The following is a 10,781-nucleotide window of genomic DNA, read 5'->3' as shown; positions in this document are numbered from 1 at the left end:
TACACAGTCCACTTCCAGGATTTTATCCCCAGGACATCATTCAGCAGAAGCACGAAGATGACCCCTGCAGGGAGATTTGTAACAACAACAAGACTGGAAACCACCCAGATATTTACAAAAGCAGGAGGGTTTTCTCAACCTTTTGAGTAGAAAGACTATCCAGCCTACCCACACCTATACCCTGGCAGGGTCAGCCTGTTCCCTATGGACATGGTGGTTGGTTTAGGGGGAGGCTGGTGAGCCTGCCCCAAGGGGGTGGGGACTTGGAGGCTCAACAAAGGGGTGTGCGATGTGATGGTGACGGGTCACAAAGGACTTGCGGTATAAATATGGTCGGGCCAAGAGACTCTGGCAGAGTCCTGCAGGGAGGTGACGAGTTGCTTTCGTTCCCTCTCTCTCTCCGAGACTCAATTTGTGGCTGGTGGCTCTGTCTTGAACGAAGAGAGCCATGAGCAGTGAGAGTTTACCTCATTACACGGCCAATAGCTACTGTTCAGTGGGGGTGTTGAGGACCTCCATGGGGGTCCTGCAACGACAACTGTACGAGGGAGGAGAGTATGACATTTTCAAGTACGCTCCCATGTTTGAGAGCGACTTTATCCAGGTCAGCAAGAAAGGAGAACTGATTGACCTAGACAACCGCGTCCGAAGGGTGACTGTGGGTGTCGCATCCACCAGCCCCCTCTTCCCACTACCTGACGTCATGCTGCTGGCCCGAACAACGAAAGTCTGTGAAGAGCATGTCAGATGCGCCGGGATCACCAAGGGGAGAGGTTGCAAGCCCGTGAAGACCCTAGAGCTCACCAGGCTGCTTCCCTTGAAGTTTGTCAAGATCTCCATCCACAACCGTGAGAAACAGCAGCTGTGCCTGAATCTTGCTACCGGCCGGACTTTCTATCTGCAGCTGTGCCCCTCTTCCGATGCACAAAAAGACCTCTTTTCCCATTGGGAAAAGCTTGTCTATATCCTGAGACCACCGGTAGACAGTTACAGCAGTACCCCGATGCTCCAAACTGGAGATGCAGCGACTACAGAGGATGCCAAAATCCTAGTGGGAAGCACCCACAGAGACTCAAGAACACGGGGCAGGGTGCTTTGGGAGAGCAGGGCAAAGCTGGTCCTTCATAGCCTTTGGTGCTCTCTGAGACTCACCTGGGAAATACCTTCTATTGTTGAAAAGGGTCAGGGACAAACGAGCTATCACTATGGGATTCACCACACTGGAGAGGTTCCGAGTGCTTCTCCACCTTGTCCCACAGGGCTGAATTTCAGAGAGACCTTAGGTATCATTATCAGCTGCACTGGTCTCCTCACCAGGGCTGTAATCCCTCCTACAGCATCCTGACTGTCTGGTCTCTTCTTGAACACTTACCCCAGCCCAGGTAGTCTCATCAGTTGTGGAACATCATTCACAGTTAGGAAGTCCTTCCTTCATTGTGTCTCCCCGTGACGCCGACATGCTGATTCAAATCAGCCCAACCCGTGGAGTCACCAAAATGCAGAAGGTGTGCATCCCTTGACCCGGGAACCCCACTTCTAGGAGTCTGTCCTGCAGAGAGAGAAGCACAAGGGTATAAAATTAAAGTGTGTATCATGGAGAACTGTATCAGTGCTTTCCCTGACCCTGGGACTGTTCAAGTAAAATGGAGTGGCCGTTTGAGAGCGGTGCAGTAGATGGGATCTAGCATCCAATGGGAGCTTAGACTGGGTGATCTCAAAGGTTATTCTAAGTATAAGCCCTTGAGTTGCTCAGCTCCAGGATGAGAGAGGAGCAGACAGTTCAGATCTCACTTTCTGTCATCTCTAACTTACCTGATTCTCCTCCCCTTGGCTCAGACCACAGAGCTCCACAGAGAAAGGGATCAGGATGAGGCTGGGCTTCACAAGCTTCGTGACGTGACTGGAGCCACAAAAAGTGCCGAAGGATCAGCAGGAGGAATGACCATGGGCCTGGCGGGAGCCACCATCAAGGATCCAGGAGAAAGCGGATCCGGCGAGGCCACTGCAGGTATCCCCGATGGATCAACTGCAGGCGTGAAAAGCGCCGAAGGATCAGCGGCAGGGTTGTCCATGGGCCTGGCGGGAGCCATTATCCAGGATCCAGGAGAAAGCAGATCCGGCGAGGCCATTGCAGGTACCCACCATGGATCTACTACCGCCGTGAAAAGCGACGAAGGAACAGTGGCAGGAATGGCCATGGGCCTGGCTGGAGCCACCATCAAGGAGCCACCATCAAGGATCCTGGAGAAAGCGGATCCGGCGAGGCCATTGCAGGTGCCACCATAGATCAAGTGCAGCCGTGAAAAGCTCCGAAGAATCAGCGGCAGGGATGACCACGGACCTGGCGGGAGCCACGGTCAAGGATCCAGGAAAAAGCGGATCCGGCGAGGCCACTGCAGGTGCCCCCCTTGGATCAACTGCAGCCGTGAAAAGCGCCGATGGATCAGCGGCAGGGATGACCACGGACCTGGCTGTAGCCACCATCAAGGATCCAAGAGAAAGCGGATTCAGCGAGGCCATTGCAGGTGCCCCCCATGTCTCAACTGCAGCCGTGAAAACCGCCGAAGGATCAGCGGCAGGGATGACCACCGGTCTGGCGGGAGCCACCATCAAGGATCCAGGAGAAAGCGGATCCGGTGAGGCCACTGCAGGTGCCCCCCCATGGATCAACTGCAGCCGTGAAATGCATCGAAGGATCAGCGGCAGGGATGTCCATGGGCCTGGCGGGAGCCATTATCAAGGATCCAGGAGAAAGCGGATCCGGCGAGGCCATTGCAGGTGCCCCCCATGGATCAAATGCAGCCGTGAAAAGCGCCGAAGGATCAGCGGCAGGAATGGCCATGGGCCTGGCTGGAGCCACCATCAAGGATCCAGGAGAAAGCGGATCTGGCGAGGCCATTGCAGGTGCCCCCCATGGATCAACTGCAGCCGTGAAAAGCGCCGAAGGATCAGCGGCAGGGTTGACCATGGGCCTGGCGGGAGCCACCATCAAGGATCCAGGAGAAAGCGGATCTGGCGAGGCCATTGCAGGTGCCCCCCATGGATCAACTGCAGCCGTGAAAAGCGCCGAAGGAGCAGCGGCAGGGTTGACCATGGGCCTGGCGGGAGCCACCATCAAGGATCCAGGAGAAAGCGGATCCGGCGAGGACACTGCAGGTGCTGCCAGCTTATCCTTGCAGGACACGAACCTGGTCTTGGCCGATGATGCCAGCACATCCTCGACGGGGGCAGATGGTCCAGAGAGCAGCATGAGCATGGTGTTGCCAGTTGCAGTCACAACCAGCAAGCCTGCTGCTGGAAGAGCTGAAGGGAAGGTCGCAGACCCCGTGGTCTCCACCTTGCAGACCGAAGGCTACATGTCTGAACGGGATGGAAGCCAGAAGGGCTTCCACCCCAGGGATGAAGCCTGGAGAGAAAAAAAGAAAAGAAGGACACGTCTTCATCGAGGAAAAGTTCCCATCACCGCAGGACACGTGAAGGTCACCACAGGACAGGAGGGGACAAGACCCAGAAATCATCCTCCCACTGGTCCTCATCTGGCCATGGAAACTCCAAAGTTGACAAAGGACGGGAGGACAGCTCGCAAACTGAGGAACAGCCAGTCCGCCACCAGTTCAGGGACTCTAAGTAAGACATCCAGTAAGATCCTCTCCTTCTTTAGGAGCTTCAGAGTCATTCCTGGTTCAGAAACAAGGCTCACACATGACCATTGAGAGGCAGACAAAGCCCCGGTTGGCTTCCATGTTTAGCACACATTTGCTAAAAGGGGAGAAAAAAACAAGGACATGATAAACACAAAATTCACAATACTGGATTTCTGTAGGGTCAAAACAAGGGAGGGATGGTCTGGGAGGAAAAGCTATTATGCAAAGCGGTATGTCCATGGGAATGTATTATCGTTTCCATTTTATTTTAACGTCTCTGACATCAGGATGATTCTTATACTGCTGTCAGCCAAGTGGCAGTCACTGCCTTAGAAATATCTCAACCAATTTGTTTCACTGTTGTTTTCCTTTCAATATATGCACAAGAGATGGATGACAAAGTCTGAAAGATATCTTTCAAGAACTATAACATAAAGAAACTAAGGGACATAAATACTCACTATCCAGGAACACAAGAAAGGTTTAGATATATTGCTAAGGAATAACAGAATAATCCAAAATGCTCTGTACTGATGAACTATGCAAATTATGTATGCATGTGGAAAGCGATTCTAAAAATAAAAAAAATCATAAATGAGATTATGAAATCTCATTTCATACTGAGATTATGCATTTTTAAATGTCCATCATAAAAAAGTCTTTCCAGTTTAAAAAAAAGTTGTAAATAAATTTCATGAGTCCATGAAAATCATTAAATTGTTAACAACACTTGATGACAGTTGGATTAGAGTAACTGTTGATAACAGTTAACAACCGTCGGATTTGAGAAGAATGCCTCTGAGAACCATGTGTGTTTTTTGTTTTGCGGTTTTTTTTTTTTTGCGGTATGCGGGCCTCTCGCTGCTGTGGCCTCTCCCATTGCGGAGCACAGGCTCCGGACGCACAGGCTCAGCGGCCATGGCTCACGGGCCCAGCGGCTCCACGGCATGTAGGATCTTCCCGGACAGGGACACGAACCCGTGCCCCCTGCATCGGCAGGCGGACTCCCAACCACTGCGCCACCAGGGAAGCCCCATGTGTCTTTGTATGAACCGGGGAGTCATCTGCTAGCCTTGCAATTCTCTGCTCATTCCCTTCTGTGACAACAGGGTCTACTAGGATGGAAGTTGGGTTTCCAGTAAAACTTAGGGACTTTCTCTGCAGAGCAAATTAAGTGGTAGAGGTGGAGGAGGTGAGAAATAAGATACGGATTCTGGGAGGAGTGGTAGCTTGGGAGGATGAGAGGAAGCCCTTCTCAGTTGCTCTGGTGGGTGGCTGGAAAATCCCATCTTGTGATTTCCGATACACAAAGACCAATAGATTGTGGGGATCAATGTGTCCTGGGAGTTACCTCTTGAAGCAGTGGGTCTTGGTAAGAGGAGAGAAAGAGCCATGTTCTCTAAGACCTGAGAGGGGTTTGGGGGAAGCCTTCCGGAAATGTGAGGAGTTACGGGGTAGAGGAGGGAGATAAAGGGGAACTCTTTCCAAAGCCTTTGACTCAGAGCCCCAGATTTTCACTATGCCAGAGGCTGAATCAGCCTACTTAAAACAGCTTCATCTTAGGATTCTGTACCCTTGGCTTTACCTTTTGTCTTTCTTAGCCTGTATTAGGCATTCTCACTCCCTCACCCCAAAGGACTTCTTTAACGTGAACCTAGTTAGTCCACTATGCAGGGCGTTAGCTGAGCAGACCCACAGTTGACACAATTTACACCTCCAGTGCAGTAGTAAAGTGGAGGTGGGGACTTGCCCACCGCAACGTGCCCTGCCTGGCACTTGCTCTGGATTTCCTTTTCTATCTTGACGGTTCATCAAGAGACACATGCACAGATACCTACGTATTTCAAAGCAACAGGCATCTTCTTCTGGAGGGAGACATCAATTTGGGTATCAAGTCAGTACACCCTATCAGATAAAGGCCAATATTTTGGACAGCAATATTCATCACCGTGGTAGCAATTCTGCAGCTGCAAGTGCAATTACGCAATGGATGGTTGATTACAAACTAACCAATGTCCCAAACTTCAAGTCTGGCAACACACATACATACTAGAAAGGGTTTTTTTCCCTACAGCAAAATAAGGTCATTCACAGGATTGTTGAAGATGTGCTACGGTGGGAGGCATATTGAAGGCAGTGTCGTGGCTGGCACAGCAAGCGTGATGTGATGCTGGGGAACACAGCAGGGGCCACGCCATGCAAGGCTTTGAGGTCCATTTAAAGGAGTTTGATTTCTGACCTTGGAGTGATGCAAAGCCATGATATGTTTTCAAGAGGGGAGTGGCCTGATCAAATGTGCACTTTGTGGAGGGTACTGTGGTTTCTGTGAAAAGAAGTATTTGGCTGGGGGGGTTGTTAATATGGGACTTTATGTTACTTCCTATTTGGGGCCACAGGATCTATATAATGAGGAGATTGGAGGGTATGCTTTGAAAGACACCGTTCCATTTGAAATATCCACGTGGGGTGCATTTCTTCAACGAAGGACTTGTGGCCCCAGCTGCTGGGGGTGCATCCCACAGAAAGCCTTCAGCTGGCAGTGAGTTTGGAAATTGCCTGGGTTCCTCACCCAAGGTGCACGGCAAGAAATGATTGATGTGGAGTGTGAAGGTCAGGCCGTCGTAGCCCAACACAGACCCTCTCGGAAGGGTCACTCCAGTTCAAGAGCTCAGCTTCGGGCTTCCCTGGTGGCGCAGTGGTTGGGAGTCTGCCTGCCGACACAGGGGACACGGGTTCGTGCCCCGGTCCGGGAGGGCCCCACATGCCGCGGAGCGGCTGGGCCCGTGAGCCATGGCTCCGGAGCCTGTGCTCCGCAACGAGAGAGGCCACAACAGTGAGAGGCCCGCGTACCGCAAAAAAAAAAAAAAAAAAAAACAAAAAAACAAGCAGGGGTCAAGGAGGGAAGGATTGGGAGTTTGGGATTAGCAGATACAAACTACAGGATGGATAAACAGCAGGGTCCTACTGTAGAGCACAGAGAACTATATTCAGTATCCTGTGATAAACCATAATGGAAAAGAATAGGAAAAAGAATGTATGTATACAAAAAACTGAATCAGAAATTAACCGAAGAAATTAACACAACACAAATTAACACAACATTGTAAATCAACTATACATCAATAAAAAAGAAGAAGGAAAAGAAAATAAATACAATCCAAGTTTGGGTTACCTTTGTGGGGAGGGAGCATGCAGAAGAGGGGCTGGCAGGGTTCTATTTCTTGCTCTGGGTGGCAGCTACAAGGGTGTTCACTTTCTTGTTACTCATTAAGCTATATTTATGCTTTCTGCACTTTCATGAATGTGTGTTATATTTCACAATAAAAAGTTTCTAAAACTGTAAAAAATATAAATATAAATATAAATATAAACAAAAGTTAGCCTCCTTGAAAAGAGAAAATGGGTGAGAAAATTCTCCATATCCTGGAAATGACAGTACCAGTGGGACTCTGACACGTAGCACTCTTTCTAAGTTCCTGCCAGCACTGTGCTATATACGCTGGGGACACAGAGAACAGCAATTCCCATAGGATGCCTGCCCTTAGCAAGTACACAGTCCACTTCCAGGATTTTATCCCCAGGACATCATTCAGCAGAAGCACGAAGATGACCCCTGCAGGGAGATTTGTAACAACAACAAGACTGGAAACCACCCAGATATTTACAAAAGCAGGAGGGTTTTCTCAACCTTTTGAGTAGAAAGACTATCCAGCCTACCCACACCTATACCCTGGCAGGGTCAGCCTGTTCCCTATGGACATGGTGGTTGGTTTAGGGGGAGGCTGGTGAGCCTGCCCCAAGGGGGTGGGGACTTGGAGGCTCAACAAAGGGGTGTGCGATGTGATGGTGACGGGTCACAAAGGACTTGCGGTATAAATATGGTCGGGCCAAGAGACTCTGGCAGAGTCCTGCAGGGAGGTGACGAGTTGCTTTCGTTCCCTCTCTCTCTCCGAGACTCAATTTGTGGCTGGTGGCTCTGTCTTGAACGAAGAGAGCCATGAGCAGTGAGAGTTTACCTCATTACACGGCCAATAGCTACTGTTCAGTGGGGGTGTTGAGGACCTCCATGGGGGTCCTGCAACGACAACTGTACGAGGGAGGAGAGTATGACATTTTCAAGTACGCTCCCATGTTTGAGAGCGACTTTATCCAGGTCAGCAAGAAAGGAGAACTGATTGACCTAGACAACCGCGTCCGAAGGGTGACTGTGGGTGTCGCATCCACCAGCCCCCTCTTCCCACTACCTGATGTCATGCTGCTGGCCCGAACAACGAAAGTCTGTGAAGAGCATGTCAGATGCGCCGGGATCACCAAGGGGAGAGGTTGCAAGCCCGTGAAGACCCTAGAGCTCACCAGGCTGCTTCCCTTGAAGTTTGTCAAGATCTCCATCCACAACCGTGAGAAACAGCAGCTGTGCCTGAATCTTGCTACCGGCCGGACTTTCTATCTGCAGCTGTGCCCCTCTTCCGATGCACAAAAAGACCTCTTTTCCCATTGGGAAAAGCTTGTCTATATCCTGAGACCACCGGTAGACAGTTACAGCAGTACCCCGATGCTCCAAACTGGAGATGCAGCGACTACAGAGGATGCCAAAATCCTAGTGGGAAGCACCCACAGAGACTCAAGAACATGGGGCAGGGTGCTTTGGGAGAGCAGGGCAAAGCTGGTCCTTCATAGCCTTTGGTGCTCTCTGAGACTCACCTGGGAAATACCTTCTATTGTTGAAAAGGGTCAGGGACAAACGAGCTATCACTATGGGATTCACCACACTGGAGAGGTTCCGAGTGCTTCTCCACCTTGTCCCACAGGGCTGAATTTCAGAGAGACCTTAGGTATCATATCAGCTGCACTGGTCTCCTCACCAGGGCTGTAATCCCTCCTACAGCATCCTGACTGTCTGGTCTCTTCTTGAACACTTACCCCAGCCCAGGTAGTCTCATCAGTTGTGGAACATCATTCACAGTTAGGAAGTCCTTCCTTCATTGTGTCTCCCCGTGACGCCGACATGCTGATTCAAATCAGCCCAACCCGTGGAGTCACCAAAATGCAGAAGGTGTGCATCCCTTGACCCGGGAACCCCACTTCTAGGAGTCTGTCCTGCAGAGAGAGAAGCACAAGGGTATAAAATTAAAGTGTGTATCATGGAGAACTGTATCAGTGCTTTCCCTGACCCTGGGACTGTTCAAGTAAAATGGAGTGGCCGTTTGAGAGCGGTGCAGTAGATGGGATCTAGCATCCAATGGGAGCTTAGACTGGGTGATCTCAAAGGTTATTCTAAGTATAAGCCCTTGAGTTGCTCAGCTCCAGGATGAGAGAGGAGCAGACAGTTCAGATCTCACTTTCTGTCATCTCTAACTTACCTGATTCTCCTCCCCTTGGCTCAGACCACAGAGCTCCACAGAGAAAGGGATCAGGATGAGGCTGGGCTTCACAAGCTTCGTGACGTGACTGGAGCCACAAAAAGTGCCGAAGGATCAGCAGGAGGAATGACCATGGGCCTGGCGGGAGCCACCATCAAGGATCCAGGAGAAAGCGGATCCGGCGAGGCCACTGCAGGTATCCCCGATGGATCAACTGCAGGCGTGAAAAGCGCCGAAGGATCAGCGGCAGGGTTGCCCATGGGCCTGGCGGGAGCCATTATCCAGGATCCAGGAGAAAGCAGATCCGGCGAGGCCATTGCAGGTACCCACCATGGATCTACTACCGCCGTGAAAAGCGACGAAGGAACAGTGGCAGGAATGGCCATGGGCCTGGCTGGAGCCACGATCAAGGAGCCGCCATCAAGGATCCTGGGGAAAGCGGATCCGGCGAGGCCATTGCAGGTGCCACCACACATCAAGTGCAGCCGTGAAAAGCTCCGAAGAATCAGCGGCAGGGATGACCACGGACCTGGCGGGAGCCACGGTCAAGGATCCAGGAAAAAGCGGATCCGGCGAGGCCACTGCAGGTGCCCCCCTTGGATCAACTGCAGCCGTGAAAAGCGCCGATGGATCAGCGGCAGGGATGACCACGGACCTGGCTGTAGCCACCATCAAGGATCCAAGAGAAAGCGGATTCAGCGAGGCCATTGCAGGTGCCCCCCATGTCTCAACTGCAGCCGTGAAAACCGCCGAAGGATCAGCGGCAGGGATGACCACCGGTCTGGCGGGAGCCACCATCAAGGATCCAGGAGAAAGCGGATCCGGTGAGGCCACTGCAGGTGCCCCCCCATGGATCAACTGCAGCCGTGAAATGCATCGAAGGATCAGCGGCAGGGATGTCCATGGGCCTGGCGGGAGCCATTATCAAGGATCCAGGAGAAAGCGGATCCGGCGAGGCCATTGCAGGTGCCCCCCATGGATCAAATGCAGCCGTGAAAAGCGCCGAAGGATCAGCGGCAGGAATGGCCATGGGCCTGGCTGGAGCCACCATCAAGGATCCAGGAGAAAGCGGATCTGGCGAGGCCATTGCAGGTGCCCCCCATGGATCAACTGCAGCCGTGAAAAGCGCCGAAGGATCAGCGGCAGGGTTGACCATGGGCCTGGCGGGAGCCACCATCAAGGATCCAGGAGAAAGCGGATCTGGCGAGGCCATTGCAGGTGCCCCCCATGGATCAACTGCAGCCGTGAAAAGCGCCGAAGGAGCAGCGGCAGGGTTGACCATGGGCCTGGCGGGAGCCACCATCAAGGATCCAGGAGAAAGCGGATCCGGCGAGGACACTGCAGGTGCTGCCAGCTTATCCTTGCAGGACACGAACCTGGTCTTGGCCGATGATGCCAGCACATCCTCGACGGGGGCAGATGGTCCAGAGAGCAGCATGAGCATGGTGTTGCCAGTTGCAGTCACAACCAGCAAGCCTGCTGCTGGAAGAGCTGAAGGGAAGGTCGCAGACCCCGTGGTCTCCACCTTGCAGACCGAAGGCTACATGTCTGAACGGGATGGAAGCCAGAAGGGCTTCCACCCCAGGGATGAAGCCTGGAGAGAAAAAAAGAAAAGAAGGACACGTCTTCATCGAGGAAAAGTTCCCATCACCGCAGGACACGTGAAGGTCACCACAGGACAGGAGGGGACAAGACCCAGAAATCATCCTCCCACTGGTCCTCATCTGGCCATGGAAACTCCAAAGTTGACAAAGGACGGGAGGACAGCTCGCAAACT

At 52.0% G+C, this 10,781-nt stretch overlaps 1 protein-coding gene across 1 annotated transcript; it reads left to right on the top strand.

Annotated features, from left to right (window-relative positions):
* Nucleotides 1-448: 448 nt before the first annotated feature.
* On the top strand, nucleotides 449-1,052 carry LOC308610794 (Golgi-associated RAB2B interactor protein 3-like; the record flags this gene model as incomplete). The annotated part of the gene is made up of 2 exons (XM_081259803.1): nucleotides 449-979; nucleotides 1,026-1,052. 2 exons carry the CDS (start codon nucleotides 449-451, stop codon nucleotides 1,050-1,052), a joined length of 558 nt encoding a protein of 185 aa, XP_081115929.1.
* Nucleotides 1,053-10,781: the final 9,729 nt, after the last annotated feature.

Source organism: Mesoplodon bidens (assembly GCF_964165515.1).
Source record: "Mesoplodon bidens genome assembly, contig: HAP1_SCAFFOLD_536, whole genome shotgun sequence".
Classification (NCBI taxonomy): domain Eukaryota; kingdom Metazoa; phylum Chordata; class Mammalia; order Artiodactyla; family Ziphiidae; genus Mesoplodon; species Mesoplodon bidens.
Note: the sequence above shows the minus strand (reverse complement) of the source record. Positions and strands in the feature narration are given on the sequence as shown.